The following is an 18693-nucleotide window of genomic DNA, read 5'->3' as shown; positions in this document are numbered from 1 at the left end:
TTCGTTTCCACGTGGTATCTTATTATGCGTCCCCATACCTCTGATAGGACAGGCAACAACACACGAGAGCAGACGACATCCGGATACACCACTCGTGCCTTTTTTTCTCTGAGCAGGACATGCCGGTGTGGTGTGCGCAGAAACACGTGCACATCTCGTTTTGGTGCGGGGCGCCTTTATCTGCGCACCCCGACGCCAAACTCGTCCTGAGCGCTGACGGTGGCTCTTCAACCGCACGTGAAGCAAGACGAGCACGACATTGCGCTTCTGGTGTCCTTCTTCGCTGATTCCGACAATAGGGCGTCCTCGATAGCGATGCTTCTGCATGTCGTGCAACTGCACCTGCGCAGTCGTTGCTTCCGAGGCTGTTTTCTTTTGTCTCCGTATTCGCTATCTTTGCGAACTCTCTCGTTCTCTACAACCCTCATGCCTTTCGCTGCGTAAACACGTACATGAACGCAAACATCGTGTGATGAGCAGAGATAGAGGGCATGCGTGATCATCATCCCTATCGCCCCGCCACTACCAATCACTGTATCACCACATCTTGCTTCTCCGTCTCCGCACCAACTAGTTCCTCGTTTAGCCATTTAGTACCTCCTCTTGTGCGCGTAGACATCAGTGTCGTTCTCCGTCCTGCCCACCCACCATCACCCCACACGGCCCTCATTGCTGCAGCTCCGCCACATCCCCTTCCCCTTCCCTACCTCACGCTCTTTACCACACGCCTCTTCCTCCACCACGACAGCTCCCTCATCATGCTCACCCAGAACGGAAGGGTAGTCGCTGTCGAGGAAATCTCGCAGCAGTACTCGACCGAACAAACGATGGCTGCCAAAGAACTGGCAGCGGAGAACCAGATCCACGTGGCGCTGCCCGAGGAGGTGAGGGAGCGCCGCCGCTCTCGTCAATCGTCACAGCAGCGTAATGGGTCCCACGAGACCCCGACCACTTCCTACGGGGAGGCGGCGCCAAGGCAGACGGCCTCGCGCGTGTTGGTGCGGATGCCGAATGAAGTGCGCCGCAGGCGAAGCCTCTCTCGCGAGGCCCGCAAGAGCCATAACCATACGCATCCGGAGGAGAACGAGATGCCGGGCGCCACCTCTACAGCCACACCCAAGACCGCCCCTCTGTTGACTGGCAAGAATGGCTATGGTAGCGCGGAGAAGCAGTGTCCAGAGCCGGAGCCGCCCGCCAACGGCTCATCCATGCAGTTCGCTGGCGAGGAGGCAGTCGATCAGGACCCGCCGACGGAACCCTTGCCCACAGTCCACGACGCTGAGAGATCCGGGAATTTCATCAATACGGTCTCTCACCTGGAGATGGAGTTGACGGAGAGCAACCCCGCTTCTGTCGTCGAGGAGGTTAACCAGGAAACGGGGGGTAATGCGGCGTCTCACGAGAACAATGATGCGTACCCGATGATCACGGAGAAGGAGAAAGGTAAGCACAGGTGTTGCATGGTAATGTAAGTCACCGTACCCCTCTCTGGCACGCCTCTCCATCCGCTAGCGCCCCCCCCCCTCCTCCAGAGCTACACGGGCACGTGGAAGCACTTGGTATCACACATAAGCGCAAGCGTTCGGCGCTTCGCCCTTCTCCTCTTTCTCCCTCCCTCCCTCCCCGGTACCCCGCCCCTCTTACTGTTTGTTGTGGTGCGCGCGTGCTGCACCGCTACCGCATTTTTTCACACTCTTCTCTGCTTTCGTTTCTTGTTGTTGGCACCGTCCACCGCAGGGAGCAGGCGCCGCAACGACGAGAACAGCGACGCGGCGTCGTACTTCTCCGGTCACCCACGCTGTTCCTCTCGTTTCCCTTTTTGTTCTCTTCCTCTGTGTAACCAGCCTCCACCCCCACTGCGCTGCACTCCTCCCCCTTTTCCACTCTTCCTCTCCCCTCCGCGCCCCATTCACCCCCTCCTCCCCTAGCTCCCCCACGTTCCCATTTAAGCCCCTGCTTGTTGCGCCACCGCCGCCCTCCCCATCCACTCTCTAATGACTCCCATGTGTGTGTGTGTGTGTGTGTGCTCCTCCTTTATTCTGCTTCCCTGTCTCGCACAGGCGTATGTGCGCATGGACGTCGTCGCTGACTGTGCTGGACCTTTATCCCTCTCATTTAGGAATGCCTGCTGCTTGGTGCTCCTTGCCGGATGTGTTTATCCGCATCATGGGCCAAGTCATCGGGTGCGGTCTCCCTCCACTGTCTCCGGATCCCCGGCCTTTCGTAGATTTGCGTTGCTTCGTTTGAATTGGGGAGTGGGTAGGGGGCTCGTGTGGCTGTATGCGTCTGTGTGTGTGCGTGTGTGCCTGCGTGTATGACCGTCGCTGTTTTGCCCTCGCGTTTCCGCATTGCTGTCGTGTTGGTGCGGCTCCCCTTGCCCCTCCCCCTCCCTCACCCCTTCGCCATCATCTCCCCTTTTCTCTCCTTTACCCGTTCCTCTCCCCCTTGTCGAAGTAGTGTGGCCGGCTAGCTGGCGTGTGCACGCACGCCATGCGCCATTCGAGCAGACTCAGTGATGAGGGAGAGCAAGGGAAAAAGCGGGTGGCGTATTCTTTACTTTACGATACGCTGCAGTGCGACTGTTTAGCCGCCTTGCGGCTCTGTCATTGACGTCTCAACTCCTCTGTCTTCCTGTTTTCGCGAACTGCCGTGAGTGTGCACGGAACTCTTTGGTGGTGTTGGGGTCTTCCCTTCCCCCTCCCTTCCTCGCTGTTGTCTGTCTCGTGGTGTGCTGCGGAGTGTCCGTGTCTCTGTGAGCACGTGGGAAGTTGCATCATCGATATATCGTGTCTGCGCTCTTCCCTCCCCCTCTCTCTCCAAGGATTGCCTCCTCGTTTAGTCATGGTGGGCAGCCAGCTGTGACTTGTTGAGATGACGGTACTGGCCTGGCACTGGAAAGGGGAGCGTGGCAGTTTTTGTTTCGGTTTCTCCTCTGGCGCGCGTGGCCTGGCGCCGCAGTGGTGGTGCGTCCGTGCACGTGTGCCTCTGCGTGCACACAAAGTGCATAGAAGCCTTATATATTTACCTGCAGACATGGAAGGAACGGAAACCCGTCTTGTCTGAAAAATAAAAGAATCGAAATTGCATGCGGGAAAGTCAGCACGGATGTAAGCCGTGCACCCCCTCGCCTGCTCGAGGAGAATGCAATGCGTGCTCGGGTGGGCCGTGTACCTTCCTCCTAGTCGCCCCTCACAAGAAACCCCTTCGCGCGCGTCCCTGTCGCAACTCTATTCTCTCCTCCCACGTGCCTGCTTGCGTGCGCACGTATGCGGAGCGATCGTGTACCTGTAATGCAGCCTTTCATCTGTGGTATGACTATGATTATCGCCTTTGCTGCTTTCCTTTTCCAGATCTGGGACGGCGAGCCCTCACGTGCGCAGCTCCGTCTCTGCCCGCCGTATCCCCGTGACTTCACGACTGCATGTGAGTGAGTTGGTTTACGCCTTCAATGAAGGGGCGGCGGCGGCTGTAGGATCCACGTGTCACCGTTGTCTGAGAAAGAGGAGAGCTACACGTCAAGACGAAGGCGCACGACCTTCATCAGAGAGAGAGGGACATGGAGGCGCCCTTTCTTGCGGGAAAGGGCTCCTACATCCTCTTATTCTCGGACTGCGCTCGGAGAGCATTGCTAGAGCTCAGCTGAGCAACACCGCGACCATGGTGGGTCTCATGACCTGCCGTCGGCGCATTTACCAAGGTCCTGTGTGTGATGAGCAGCGCGGGCTGCATTGGCTGAACAGAATAGGGATGAGGTGTCCTCGCCGCTGCCCTGCTCAGGCGTCTGAGCTCCTTCACGAAGGCCCACCACAGGTGTGTGGGTATGCTCTTATCCACTGATCGCTCTCTCTCCCTCCCTCTCTTCTCTTTCTTTTCTGCTTGACCATCGCCCACGCGCGTGACAACAACCGTCCGCCGTTTTGTGATGTCTTTCTCCGACCGCACTTCTCGTAGTCGAGGCTGCGTGCACTGTCGTCGGCTTGGTGCTCATGGAGGACTCGTCATGAGCAGAGAGGTCTGCTGGCATGAGGCTCCCGTGTCTCTCCATATCGCTGTCGAGGCTGCGCACTCGGCCGGCTCTATCCGTGACGTCCAACACAGCAGTAGCAGTACTGCGGGGCGGCATCGTCACCGGTTGGCCTCGTCGCTGCCATTCGATGTCACATCGGCGCAGCAAATCCTCTTCTTTGCCGCCGAAGGTGCGTTCGTGCACGCGGCACCGCTACACATCACCGTCGCAGAAGCCAAGTCGACGCATTCGGGAACATCGAAGGTGGCCATGGCCAACGTCGTCGCCGGGGCTGTGGGGACTACCACACATGAATCTATCATGGCGACAGAGGGGCCAAGCGCCGCCGCTAGCATGGCGCTGCCTCCGACGTCATCTGCAGACACGACGAAGGGTGTGGTGGCCGAAATGCCTGTAGTGGAGGCGACAGGGAAGGATGAAGAATGGACAGACGCCGTGGACGAGGAAGCCATGGCCTTCTTCAATGATGAGTAGGCTTCCTTGAAGGAAAACAAGTGAAAAGGAAAGAGGGAAGCTGGAAGAAAACAGTGCGTGTGTGTGTATGCGGGTGTGGCTGTGGCTGTGGCTGCTTGGTGTAGGTGTGTATAGTACGATGAAGTCCGCAGAGGAGAATCGAAAGAAGCACTCTGCCTATCCCCCTCTCCGCCGTCACGAAAACGCAAAGACTCACGAGGGGCCGTGAGCCGCCTCACGGCCCGAGCTCTCCTCTTGTGTTCAGCACAAAGGAGGAGGGTTGTACGATCGACCAGCACGTCTCTCGAATTCGCAACTCCGGGCCGCCGTTCTGGCAACTCCATCGAGGGAAGCCTTTTTTAAATGCCGTCTCGACTATCCTCTCCTCTTCCTCCCATTCCAGCTAGCGTGAGACATGGCATTAAAACGCAGGTGAGTGGAGTCTCGCCTCTTGTGAGCCCGCGACACTTGTCGATGCTCATCCGCTTGTCGGTGTCCTCTTATCCTTCACGCCTTTCGTCTCCTCCCGTACTCCTCCGTCCGTCTCTCCTTCTCGCTCCCTCATCCCCGCGCACATGGCTGCCACACTCCGCGTACAACGCCTCATGCCGACACACATCAAAGAAAATTTTTGTTTGCCCTCACTCTGACGTTTCTGTTCTCGTTTCTTGGTGTTGTCGTTCGCCTTTTTGTTGTTGTTTCCATCTCGTCTTTCGCTGCTTCCACACGCCCGCTAACTGCGCCCGTCACTCGTGCGTCCTTCCTCGTGGGCGTGTGTGCGTGTTTCTCCCCATTCCTTTCCTCCTGTGGGCGTACGTGAGACTCCTAATTCGCTTCTCTCCTCCTCTACTCCCCACCTTGTCAAAGGCCACCATTCAGCTTGGAGCTCCCCTCCGTTTGTGCGCTGCTCTACATGACCTCGCTCGCGCTGATCCACGGATAAACACTCACACACAAGCAATCGAGCAAAACGACCTGCTCGCCTTGTTCGCTGTTACGCACGCAACCGTTGCTTAGATCCCGTTACAGCTGTTGCTGTCATTCACGCGACGACATACCCGCACGCACTTGAACTACCGTCTAGGTAGCTGCACCCCCCCCCCATCATCTCTAACACAAGGATATAGGAAAGAGAGCGACAACAACAGACCATACATACCCACTTGAGCACACACTTTGTTGACACACACACACGCACCCCCCCTTCCTCCTCGACCCTTCATTCTGCCGCTTCGTTTTTCCTTTGCTCTCCGTCTGCTCTAGTGTCTTCACTGCCGCTTCATCCACTGCTGCGCCTGTTGCTACGCTCTTCGTGTGGTGGCGGCCCGTAGTGGTGCCTGTGGCAAAGGGGCGTGTGTTTGTTTGTATCTTCCCTCTCTCCTCTCCATCTCCTTCCACTCCGCTGCTGCTGCTGCTCTCTAGCTCTCTTTCCTTTGTTCTCCCGTGTTCTCTCTTCTATTTTCTCTCTCCCTCCCTCCCCCGCCCCGCTTCTTCATCTGTTTCGCTACGCTGTCGTTCTTCTCCCTCCGCGCATCCCTCCGATCGCCCTCATCCCCTTGCCCCCCCCCTCTGTCTCACTCACTCACTCTCTCCCGGCGTTCTTTGGGTTTCTCGTTCTTGATTTGTTTTCTCCCTCCTCATTTTTTTTTCGTTGTCAGCTGTGCGCGCGTGTGCGTGCGTGTATTTGTGCAGGAAAGGGGTCTAACGCAGCTGCGACGCATCTCTCTCTCCCTCTCTACAGCGCACTCTCGCCTCTCGCCCTCTCTTTTCTGATTTTTTTCTGTGGTGTTTTCCTCGTATGGTCGCAGGTAGCGGTGTGTTGTTCTGCTTGCCTGTCCCTCTCTGTGTGTCTGGGTCTGGGTCTGTGCGTGCAAGCGCTGGAGCATGCGTTTGTGAGAAGACTATCGAGATATCTTGCGCCTTTGTTTGTTGCGGTGCGTACTGCGTATCGCTCCCTCTTCAGACGTGCGAGAAGGTCCGGAAGAAAAGAGGGCGAGCCGTTCAAGTCGAGCCTTGTTCCTCTCGGCGCGCCCTGTGTTAACGTACGTGACGTGTATACATACCTTGTCCCCATTTTTATTTTTCTTTTTTTTTCGCTTGTACTTTGCGCGACACGATCCCACGGAGCCATCCGCCACCATCATTCCTTCGCGTCTTTCTCTCCATCTCTTTCTCTGTCTGATTTTTTTGTTTCTGTTTCCTCCGCCCCTCTCGCGCCGCCCATAAAGTTCGTAGCACAGTCAGCATCATTCGCCTACACGTAGAGTCGGCTTCCCCTGTCTATCTATTCTGCTGGCTTGTCTAACTAAGCTGTCCTTTCTTTGGCGCGTGTGCTGGCGTTGTGGCGGTTTCACCTAGCGAACCAGATCTGCTGCATCACCTCCTCCCTCTGTAACGTGTCCCTGACACGGTTTTCTTTTTCTTTTGCTTTTTATCGCACCTCCGTGCTGCGAAAGTGTTGCATAGCGCAACGAGTACACCATTTCCATCATCCAACCCCTCCCTCACCCCCTTCCCCGCGCAGACTTACCAGCCATGTCACATAACGTTCGCCCCTCGCGGTACGCCGTGTCTCAGTCGAAAGCGCGGATCTTTGTCGGCCAGCTGGAGCCCTACGTCACGGAGCAGGACCTGTACCCCGTGTTCAGCTGCTATGGCAAGATCCTGCACCTCAACATTGTCCGCCACTCCACCACCGTGACACCCAACGAGGAGCGCCGCATTCCAACGGCGTTTGTCTGGTACGAGACGACCACAGAGGCGGATGCAGCCATCGCCGCGCTGCACAACGTGTTCACCTTCTCGTCACCAGACGAAGAGGAGAACAAGGTACGCTACATCCAGGTGAGCTACGCGGACAAGAGCCCCGAGTGCACCGCGTGGGGCCGCTGGCAAAAGACGCAGGCGGAGATTATGCGCCGCACGAACCCGTCAGGCACCGGCACCGGAAGCAACAACATGCCGGGGCAGTACTCCCACATCACCGGCGGTGGCGCGAGTACCTACTCGTCGCCTGCCCTCAACAACGGCGGTGGCTTTACTGTGTCTGCAACTGGGCCAGCCATCCGGTCCTCGCAGTCGAGCGGTGACATCTCCTCGATGCGCTACCCGCGCAACCCGGCCCGTGGCCTTCGCACCGTGGCCCCGCACATCGACCACCCTGAAGTGCAGTACTACGGCAGCTACGACAACCTCTACAACCTCGGCAACCGCAACCAGCTCTACAGCATGGGCGGCGCCGCCAACAACATGATGGGCTACACCAAGCACCGCGGCATGCCACCGCACGAGAACACCAGCAGCGGCGACCTCGGCCGCGGCTCGACGTCGTCCTTCTGGAACATGAGCGAGGAAGTGAAGAAGAACACCGCTGCCGACCCGAACCGGCTCCGCCACACTGCCCGCTACACCGCCCCGGAGCCCGACGAGGACCTCATCATGGCTGCACCCACCTTTACGGTGACGAGTGGGCCGTAAAGTAGCAGAGCGCAGTAGGATAGTCGAGGACGGTGCAGCATCGAGCTCGGCAAGAGTCATGAAGTCTTGCCGATGATACGGTGACACCCTGCACTCGCCCCTTTCCGTTCTACCCTCTCCTTTGTGGGTGTGCCCAGTGAATCGCCTGTCGGCTGACCATCTCTCTCTCTCTCTCCTTCTCTCGCTGTCTTTTGTGTGCGCGCATGCTGGTGGTGTGCGAGACGAGCCCACGGCGCTGCTCACTTTGCACGATGTAGAAGGGGCCGTGGTATGGGGGTGGTGAGGCGGGGGGCGGAGGCAACATTGTAGGGGGAGGGGAAGGCACTCCAGTACAACATCACGGCATCTATTGTTGGCTCATGTCTCTCTTCTTTCCTTTTTCATTTCCCCCCTCTTGTGCTCTCGACCTTACGTGTGCGTAGACGTGTACCTCATCATTGTTTGGCTTGGTCTTCTGTGGGGGAGAGAGAGGGGCTCTTGGCGACTTCGTTACTCACCCACTCACAAAATGCGTCCCTAGTGCACTCCGATGCGCACGCAGCTGCGTATAGGGCACTGTGTGCTCCAGTGAGGCCGTGTATGTGTACTTGCCTATGTCCATCAGTCCTTTCTTTTTTTTCCCTTGCGCTCCTCTGGTGTCCCCCCTCCCCTCCCCCTCCCCCTCGGTGCTGTCTGTGTGTCTGCTACCCAAGCCCTTGCACCGCCTCTGTTCTTGGTCTCTTTTCTCACATCCATCGCCGCACCTGTTCTCTCGTGGTGCGACGACGGCTGGACACGTGCGTGCTCGTCTGCACACAGTGACAGGACTTGCCTCTCACCATAGCAGCTGCAGTCGCCGCCTACCCCGGCAAGGACGTGTGCGACCACCCAAGGAAAAGATTTGTAAACATTGTTCTCCCCATGCCTTGTGGCACACCTCTCTCTTTTTCGTTTTCGTTGTGTGGAAGTTAGGGACTCTTTAGTTGTCGTATGGGTTGACGGCCGTGATTTGGCCAACGTGCTCATTGTGGGTGTGCCTGTGGCTGTCCGCATATATCTGTATCTGTGTGCCTGTGTGTCTGTGTCTGTGTGTGTGTGTGGTCGTTTTGGGTGTGATGCGTCTTCTCTGCATGTGGGGTGTCGGGGACACCCTGAAAAGAGAAGAGACAAACACGTAGCCACGCGATAAAATTTCGGTGCACCGTTTCCCACTGCAGTCAAGGTTCGGAAACATAGGGCAGCCACACCACACCACACCACAACACATGGGTGGTGGTCTGCTCATGCTCACTTTAAGCGCGTGTATATGAGCGCCTGTGGAGGGGTGCGTAAACCTGCTTAAGCCCTGCGCGCAGGTCTGTCATAACTGGAAGCAGTAACATGCAAACCAACGAAGAGGCAATACCGCACTTGCGGAAGAGTGAGAGAGGGCACTGGAGATGGACGGCGTCGCGGCTCTCTTTTTATTAGTATTCACGCTGGTGCGTGAGGAGAACGGCAGCGGCTCGCAGTGCGGCGCTACCCTCGAAAGTGCGTGCCTTGGTTGCTTCGGTGCGTGGGCACGTGAGATGATGGATGTCGCGAGGCCACAAAAGTCCATCACGGTGGGACGGAGTTCCCTGCGTCTCTTTCTGGCAACACAAGAGGAGAAACCTACGCAAAGGTCGTCGCCAAATGAGGCATCTGTGCACGCCGAGCCCTGCCTCGACACCCTCGCCATCCGCCTCGACCTCCCGACCTTTCCCCCTGCCCCCACCCCCTCCTCCTTTGTCTCGCTCTTTTGGTTTTGCTGGCGCAATCGCGGTCCACCGCCACCACCTCACGGGTGTCTTTCATCGACGACACGGGCCCACTCCTGCCATGCACCCCACAAGGACGCGTTTCTACTTCAACCGTGTCCCAACCATATGCTAGCTCTGTGCAGGATGTAAGCGGAACCCGAGGGGCCATGCACTCTCGTCCAGACGGTCGCGTGTAGAGTCGAGGGAGAAGAACTTCGTGGCTGCGCCGAGCATGCCCTCAGCCCTTGTTATTGGCTGCCATGATTGCCTAATCGTACCGCTGCGCGACCACGTCCCCACACGCGTGTGGCGAATCGAGAGGTTGCCTACTTCAGTTCACCTTTTCTCTTTTCTCGCGACTGCTCTCCATCGAGTGAGGCCTCGATCAACTACGCGGCCTCTCGGCTTTCGCCCCCCCCTCCCGCTTCGCTGTCCTAAGTGCGATACGCACGCCGCAAATTCAGGAGCGCAACGGCAGGAGATTATTCGGACTTGATCGGTGTCGTTCCTTTGTTTCACCACTAGCGCCAGTGCGTAGGCACCTCGACCACCCTCTTGTTCTAAGGTCATCCACTAGTATTTGCCGTCGCTCCACCCTCCCCCCCGCCAATCTCCCTGTGTGCGGCTTGCCGCCATCACTGCCCCCCCCCTCGTTGGAGCGCCGTCAGCTCTGCCTCTGCTCTCCTTTCTCGCTCCCTTTATATCTCTACCTTTGACATGGCATCCATTCCCTTTTTCTGTTCTGGGGCATCCGTGTGTTTCCCGGAAGCGTTCCTGGTGCGCCCGTGTGTTGCCACAGGGGCGTCGCCATCTGGTCTCTCCCTCCTCCTCCTCACGCCGCGGTGTCCATCTCGTCTTCGCAGGCACAAACGCATGCCTGTGTGTGTGTGTCCGGGTGTGCGTGATTGGCCCTCGGAGATGAAAGAGCAGCGCATCACTCGCGGGCCAACGGATCGCCCTGAGGATTGGCGAGCTGTCATGCTTGACGACGGCGCCACCATGACGACGCGTATGGTGCGGGGCCAGGCCAAGGAGCCTTCTGTTGGTGCGCAGGGACGTGTATCCGTCTTGGTGTTTTTTTGGGGGGCGATGATGTTCTCTATGTTTACTTGCCTGCTTTCTGTTTCGCGCCAGCCTCCACCGCAGATGCCACCGGTGAGAAGCCTACCACGGACGCCCCGACGGAGCGCCCCTGTCGCCCATCACGAACTTCTCCCGCTTGCATCTCCCTCTCCTTCTCCTCTCCTCTCTCTCCCCGTCCTCCTTCCGCGGCTCAACGGCATCGCGCAGACGTGCACACAACGTCCTTTGTAAAGGAACACCGGTGAGGAGAACGACACATACACAGCGCAGAGGAGACGGTAACGACATACAACCTGAGCTCTGTTGCAGGAAACTTCCCCGTGCATCTGCGGCTATCCTTCCTTCACGCAAGAAGCCATCGACTCTGCTGCATGTACTCTGTGTCGTGTGTGAGTGCCTCCCTCTCCTCTCGCCATCTGCATAGACCCCCTTCACAGGTTGCACCGCGGCTACGTCTGTACGTGTGGGTGCCACCGCCTAACATATAACGCCTCTCCTCCTCCCCCATAGACATCGAGGCCAGTCACCCTCCCCCCATCCCATACAAAGACACTTCCTGTCTTTTTATAGTCGTAGTGGTTTGGCGCCTCGCCAACTGCACACACACACACACACGGCGCGATCACCGACATCACACGCCACACGTCGCCACTGCGCCTCCTCACGTCTTGATACAAGTACACGCACGCATTTCACTTCATCTTTCACCTATTTATCCTCATTGCATAGACGTGATGGCACCGCGCCGATCTCGCGCCAAGCGCCTTCACCTCCCCGGTGCGGCTCGGTGCCTTGCAGCACAGCCCTCCGTGACTCCTCATGTGGCGGTGGCCTCGCCAGTGGCTCCTCCGCCGGCTGCGACCGCGCCTGCAGCGAAACCGCCAAGATCGGTGGAGCCCCCTGTCGCCGCATGTGTGCAGCCGGCGGCCACCTTCATGGTGCCCCCAGCGACCGTTGCGCGAGCGCCAGTTGTCGAGGAAACCCCTGCAGCACCAACACCGAATTCCACGCCCGCCTCGACGGTCCGTACAAGAGAGCACACAGCCGAGGTACAGTGTCCTCCTGACGTGACGCCGGTTTCTGTTGCCGCAACCGCCTCTGCGGTGCCCACAGGTGAAGCGATGCCACCAGCTGCTCCAGTATCAGCAGCGCCATCGATGAATTCACCACGAGCAGGCATCAGTGCACATCGTCGACGACTGCGTGCTAAGCGACGCGCAGCTGCGGCGCTCGCGCGCAAAGCTAAGCATCATGGAAACACCATTTCCGCACCGCAGCAGACGGTCAGTCCCTCCACGTCGCCTCAGCCGCCTTCTCCTGCAGCGCCTCCGGAGACGGTGCCTGTTGCAACAGTGGAGGCTCCAGAAGCTGCGGCCGCAGTTGAGCCAACCTCGGTTGCAGCAGCGCCAAACGTTGCGCAAGGGGGCTCCGCGGCGTCAGAGCTAAAGGAGCCAGCAGCTGCTACGGTGATGTCGTCCCCTCCAGCATCAACGCCGACTACCACCCCCCACCGCTCCACGATCAGCCGCATTCCAAAGAAGCGGAAGTTCTTTGCAGAGCTTGATCATGGTGTGGCCCAGCCAGCAGCAGAGGCAACACCACAACCCGCCTTCTCAGAAAGGCATCTACGGGGCTCAGTCACTGCGGCGGATGCACTGCCGAGGAGCGAGGTTCCGTCCGCCGTGCCGCCTGTGACACCGACAACAGCAGTGGAGGAAGTCACCAAGAAGACTGCCGCAGTCGTCGAAGCGGTACACGCTCCGGCTGCTGCGCGTCGCATGGTGACTCACCGCATTTCAAAGATGCATGCTAAAGGAGCAGCGGCGAAGCTCAAGCACAGCAGTGGCAACCTTGTCTCTGCCGAGACTACTCTTGAAGCAGCACCGGCAGTAATCGCATCCGTGACCGGAAAAGCACCTGCCCTCAATGCATCCACCCTCACGGTGCCGGAGAAGCCCGCGGCACCAACTGCACCCCCCGTGGCGGCGCCTTCTGGGGAGCCTCCGCAGCGTTCTGCTTCCTTGACGCCTCAATCCACGGCCCCACACGTGACCTCTGCCGCTGCGGTCACCCCGTCGGGTCGTGCCACCATCAGCCGCATCGCGAAGAAAAGAAAGCACTTCTTCGCGGAGCTGGAAGAGCCCCCAGCAAGTGCCGCAGCGGCTCTGAACGGCACTGGTGCCACAACTACGACAGCGGGAGCGGAGCCCACGGCGCCGACGGTGGAGGCCGTGGTAGCCCCCCCACTGGCAGCGGTAGCCGCGGCAGACGTGGTGGCGACGAAGGCGACGGCCACGCGGGCGATGGCGAGGCGTCGAAGCATGAAGCGGGGAAAGCTCCCGCCGCAGACAGCGGTGGCAGAGGCACCGTCGTCTGCAGATGCGCTTTCCTCTGAGGCCACTGCACCGACGCCTGCGACGCCAACTGTTGAAGCGACGTCAGCTCCCCTGCCGGAGGCTGTTCAGGGTGCCAAAGTCGCAGCTCCTGCGGAGTCGGTTGGAGAGGCGGTCACGACGGCAGACGCAGGTCGGCCAGTGGAGACCCCCACTCCTCCCGCCGCGCAGCGCAAACTGAGTACCGCGAAGAAGAAGGTGAAGCGCCTAACGGCTGCGGCGATTCGGCGGCGCGAGATGGCTGCGTACAATCGCATTCCAAAGCGCTTCCGCCCCCCAGTGGTGCCACGATCGGTGTTCTCTCCGCCGGCGGCAGCGCCGGAGAGCACGCCCGCACCGACAGATCCCCCAGCGGCTACCGCAGTTGTAGAGGCAGTGGAAGTCAACGAGGCACCGCAGCCAGCGGAGATGCGCGCAGAGGGACAGGCAGCGGCTGCGGTCGAGACGATCGTGGAGGCACCCGCAGTGGAGGTGGCGCCGCCTCCACCAGGCGCATCTACCGCCTCAGCAGCTGCAGCGGTGGAGCCGGAGGTGCCTCTCACCGAGACAACGACGAGTGCAGTCCTCTTCACAGCCCCGGCAGAGGAACAGTGTCTGGTGGGTCAGGCGCCGGCAGCGACGAAGAGCATGAAGGTGCGCATTGCACAGTCGATAAGGAAGCGCTTTTTCACTGCTCTCGAGGATGTGCCGGCTCCCAGCCCGACGGAGGCGGCGGCCACTGAGACGGCCGCCGCTGCCGCGGAAGCGCAAGCCGCCGTCCCTCAGGCTCGTGCTGCCGTGCAGGCGATCGAGTCTTCGCCTCAAGTGGCAGTCGATGGCACGACCGTGGATGCCGAGCTGGCCGCCGCCGCAGATGAAGCTGTGGCGCCGAAAAGCACACTTGACCCAGAAAGCAAGGCTGGCTCTGCCACATCAGCAGTGGAAGCGGCATCCACCGAGGCGCCGCAGCCGATGGCGGATCATCAGCCCACCGAAATCACCTCGGCTGAGGAGACCTCCTTCGAGGTCGTCAAAGCACTGCGTACCGGGGGAGTAGGACTTGCCTCGGAGTCGGTCGCGGTGCACACGGACACCCCTGCGCTCCCTCAGAGGAAGGTGGTGCGTGTCACCAATGTGCGGGACATGCTGAAGGCGATTCGCAAGGCAAAGCAGGCTGGCAAGCGGGGGTGCTCAAAGAAGCGTCTTTCCCACAAGCCGCTGTCGCAGCACCTCTCCACCGCCGTCACGGGCGCCGTAGATGAAACCGTGAATGCGGAAGCGTCGTCCACGGCCGCAGAGGCAAATCTACCTGCGGAAGTAGTCGACGCAGGAATCCATGCAGCACTGCAGAAAGAAGCGGAGGCGGTGACGGTTGTGGAGGAGACGGAAACCCCCTCAGCGACTGAGCAGCAGACGGTGGTGCAGGCACAGGCGGCGGAGGTTGAGGCGGAGACGTACGCTGAGTCGACAACGACGATGGCGACACCCGAGGTGACGGAGGCGCGCTCGACAGAGTCTGTGGACAAGGAAGCAGTGCAGCCGCCAGAGGCTCTGCAGCATGCAGAGATGCTAGTGTCACCGGCACAAGCGGCAGTCACAGCCCCCGTGAAGGACTTCCTGCCACACGCCTTCTCTTCCCCGTCTCCTGCGCGGCGCCAGGCGGCGAGGCAGAAGATCAAGAAGCACGCGAAACTGGCCGCAGCACGGCTCAACAAGCGCCAGACTTACACCGTGTCGGCCGCAGCGCCCCTGGCAGCAGCTCACGCCTCCGCTGAAGCCATGGACGCCCCGCTGGTAGAGGCGGTACATGCTGCTGCAGAGCCGCCCGTGCCGCCTGCAGAAGAGGCGTCCGCCGCAACTCTTGTGCGCCGTTCCGCGCTGGTGCTGCCAAGCGGCAACGTGGTGGTGGAGTCGTTCACGGACGATGAGATGGTGCTGCGTCGCATGGCCCTTGACGACAGCTGGGATGTCGGGCTGCGGTTTGACTGGCAGGAGCGCACGCTAGCCATCTCGTCATTCCCCACATTCGAAGAGACGGACAAGCGGTCGGCTCACCCGTTTGTGGATCGGTTTAAGTCGAAGCCGCGGTGGCTGCTGAAGGAGGTGAACGAGACGAGCGCGGCGCACATGAGGAAGGCGCTGGACTCCATGAATCGGAGTTTGACAGCGCGGTTTGTCTTCCGGCATTGGAGGTAAGAGACTGCGGTGAATGCGGGGATTCTTGTGTGCGCGCACCTTTGCTTCCCCGACCCCTTCCCCGTTCTCGGTGTCGTGGTTCTTCACGCCATTCATCGATGCGACATGCTAGGGAGCAATGCTTGGAGGGTTGGTGCACCCCCCCCCCTGTGTAGGTCAAGCGGCTGTCTCCGCGCTGAGATGGGTGACATGGCTGATTGTGGCGCTGTGCTATTCCCCTTGCCGTTGGTATTCATACGTGCTTTCTCTCTCTCTCTGGTGTGATGATGTTGTTGTTTTTCTGCGGTGATGCGCACGATGATCTCATAGAAGCGCGGCTGCGGCAACAGCGGCAACAAAAGAAAAAAATGAGTGCGAGCGAGGGCGCTACGCGGGTGATGGCGAACTCAGTTTTCCTAAGGATAACACATGCGGGGAGAAAACTGTGTGTGATGTCAGTAAGTACCGCCACTCTCTTGTGACTGTGTGCATGTGTATGTGGAGAGAATGAGAGAGAGAGTAGCGAGCCGTGTTGGTTTTCTCGACCGCTGTCCACGCCATCCCTTTCCAGATTCTTGTCCCCCGCTCTGACCCTCTCCTCTCCCTCCTTTTAAGCCATAGATTCTCGACAGACGGATCGCCCGGGAGTTACTCTGCGCTTGTGCGTATGCCGGAGTGTCTGTGTCACCGTCTGATCACCCCCTCTCCCTCTCTCTCTGATGTGACCGATATGTTTTCTCGTCCTCTCGGGCGTTGGCCCGCAGAGGGTGTGCTCGTTGTCGTCTACACCGTCCCCCTTCCCCTGCCTCTCTCCCTCTCTCTGGCTCTCGCCCCCCTCCTCCTTCCCTTTGTTGTGGTGGCGGTGGCAGTAATTATCGTTGCGTGCTTGGTGTGCACGGGCACTGGCGCTGTTGCTGTTTGGGGGGAGGTGGGAGGGGGGGCATTGGTGGCAGAATGCCTTTTGTATTCTGGCGGACTCTCCGGTCTCTTTGTTTCTGTAGTGGATGCGCCAAAGCGACTCGTGGTGGATGATGTGTGTGTGTGTGTGTGCGTGTGTCGAGTGGAACAGCAGTGACTAGGTGGTGCACCTACTCTCCTGCGCTGCTGCTGCTGCTGTACATCAACATCTTCTGTTGTACCCCCTCCCCCGAACTGGTGGGTGTCACACTCTCAGTGTGGATGGCTACCGCATCGTCTGGACATTTTCCCATCGCGCGGCCATACACTTCCTCTCCAGTGGTGCTTCCGCTCTCCTCCTCCTCTCTCTCTTTGATGCGCACGCAGCTCCATCGTCTCTGAGAGCTTTTCTCGCGGCTACACGCCACACGAGTGCCTTACGCGCACCATCACCGCCCACACATACCCCGCACACGCTAACAAGCGGGCTAACATGGATTAGGCCGCTGCTGATAGACCGCGCTTGCACACTCCCTCCTTCACTGATATCCATGCGAGATACACGCATACACAGCACCGCCTCTAGACATCCTTTCCTACACTCTCATTAGATCATTCCACCCCCCCCCCCCACAGCTACCCTTCTGTCATGTCTGCTCATCCGTACTCGGCGCTGCGGTCCACCACGCCGCCGCTGTACTACCGCAGGCCTGAGGGCACGGCGCCGTCCTACTACACAGTTCCAACACGGGAAGTGGAGGGACTACGCATCCCCTCTTCCTCCTCCCACCCTGCTGCCGCGATGACCACCGGGGCACCCACCACCGTAGCCGGTGAGTACCCGCGACCCAGCGCAAGCCTGCATCCCTCAGTGGACCGCAGCTCTGTCAATCGTGTTCCTACGGTGACGGCAGCGGCGCCGCCGCCGCCATCTCCGCGGCCCTCTGGCTACGTCATGCCCTCAGTGGTGAACCCCTACTCTCAAGGAGCCTCGCAGCAGCCAGCGGTGGCACACGTGGCAGAGCCTGTCAACCCCGCCTCCTACCTTCAGCAGGCCAACGCGATGGGCAGGTGGAGCTACCAGCAGCCGCCATTGCAACAGCCGCAGTACCCTACACTTGACCCTGTTGCCACTCGCATAGCCGCCATAGACGCTGAGGAGGCGGCCATGGCTGCAGAGGAAATGACGCTGCGAGCCAAGCTGGCGGAGCTGCAGGTGGCCCGGAAGCAGCAAGACGAGGAGCAGCTCTATCTCAGTCACGGGTGGGCGCAGATGCTCGAGAAAGAGGAGCGCTACTACACGGAGCCTGTGATCGACTTGAGGCCGGACATCATGGCGCGGGAGCAGCAGTGTGCCATGCTGCACAACCACCTCCAACAAGTGGAGGCGCAGGCCCAGCACGCGCAGTCGCAGCTGCAGGGCACTGAGTATATCCTGCGCGATGCGGAGAGCTTTGAGCAGGAGCGAAGGCGCGTGCAAGACGCCTTTCAGGAGGTGGAGCGGCGCAGGCGCGAGTGCGTTGCTCGGGCGGAGCGCTACTTCGACGTAGAGGCGAAGCGGGTCGTGGAGGGCAACAAGGTGATCCGAAAGCTTGACAGTCAGCTGCGCGAAATGACGCAACGCGGCCCGCTGGCACAGCTACAGGATGGCGACCGCCACCCCTCCTCCGGTCGTAGATCCGCGTCTCGCGCGGTCACCTTTGCGCCTGACAAGAGCATCGTCCTAGACTTGGGACGCGAAGAGTCCGCCTCCTCTGCAGAGCCCGTCACTATCGGCGACGAGAGTGGCAGCATGACAAACAGCTACACCAGCGCGCACGGCCCAGCTCCCCAATACGAGGGGAACTCGGCGTACGCGTTTCGTGGATTGCCAGATGAGGACATTGGTGGCACGAGTGTCGTCTTCTCCCTCAACGACACCAGGGACTCGCTGATGAAGCGGCGCAAGGTGGAGATCGCCTCCGTGTAGTGTGGCGTGCGTTGTCTGCTGCGGCTCCTGTTGTTGTTCTTCTTTATCGCTTGTGCTCTTGTGTGAGCTATCTCCGTCATAGATCACCTCCATTTCCATTTGCCGCCATCCCCCCTCTCCGCATGCTCGCGTGTGCGTGCATGTGGGGCGGATGGTGCTCCCCTTGCCTTCCCGTTAGATCTTTGGCTTGTGTATCTGTGTGCGTGTATGCCGGCATCTTCTCTCTACCTTACCCACCCGCGCTCTCCGACGCTCCCCCCTGACTCCCCACTGCTGCATGCTTGCGTCCGTGCGGATGTTTGACGCTGTGGCCGGTGGGTGCCTCGATGCGCTGACCGATTGATTAGCCAGCGAATGAGAACACCATGCCGCAGTACACGGAAATGGCACACTGCGACAGCCACAGCGCTCACTGCTACCTTTCCTCAGTGAACCCTTGCATTACGTCATGATGCCGAGCTGCAGCGATTCAGCGCAGGC

At 59.6% G+C, this 18693-nt stretch overlaps 4 protein-coding genes across 4 annotated transcripts; all 4 read left to right on the top strand.

The window, feature by feature from the left end:
• Positions 1–491: 491 nt before the first annotated feature.
• On the top strand, positions 492–1472 carry LMXM_30_2780 (hypothetical protein, unknown function; the record flags this gene model as incomplete). Its single annotated transcript, XM_003877747.1, has 1 exon — positions 492–1472. One exon carries the CDS (start codon positions 492–494, stop codon positions 1470–1472), a length of 981 nt encoding a protein of 326 aa, XP_003877796.1.
• Positions 1473–7015: 5543 nt separating this feature from the next.
• LMXM_30_2770 (hypothetical protein, unknown function) lies at positions 7016–7957 on the top strand (the record flags this gene model as incomplete). Its single annotated transcript, XM_003877746.1, has 1 exon — positions 7016–7957. One exon carries the CDS (start codon positions 7016–7018, stop codon positions 7955–7957), a length of 942 nt encoding a protein of 313 aa, XP_003877795.1.
• Positions 7958–11534: 3577 nt separating this feature from the next.
• On the top strand, positions 11535–15368 carry LMXM_30_2760 (kinetoplast-associated protein-like protein; the record flags this gene model as incomplete). Its single annotated transcript, XM_003877745.1, has 1 exon — positions 11535–15368. One exon carries the CDS (start codon positions 11535–11537, stop codon positions 15366–15368), a length of 3834 nt encoding a protein of 1277 aa, XP_003877794.1.
• Positions 15369–16893: 1525 nt separating this feature from the next.
• Positions 16894–18213, top strand: LMXM_30_2750 (conserved hypothetical protein; the record flags this gene model as incomplete). The annotated part of the gene is made up of 1 exon (XM_003877744.1): positions 16894–18213. One exon carries the CDS (start codon positions 16894–16896, stop codon positions 18211–18213), a length of 1320 nt encoding a protein of 439 aa, XP_003877793.1.
• Between the last annotated feature and the right edge of the window lie 480 nt (positions 18214–18693).

This window comes from Leishmania mexicana, chromosome 30 (genome assembly GCF_000234665.1).
Source record: "Leishmania mexicana MHOM/GT/2001/U1103 complete genome, chromosome 30".
Taxonomy (NCBI): domain Eukaryota; phylum Euglenozoa; class Kinetoplastea; order Trypanosomatida; family Trypanosomatidae; genus Leishmania; species Leishmania mexicana.
Note: the sequence above shows the minus strand (reverse complement) of the source record. Positions and strands in the feature narration are given on the sequence as shown.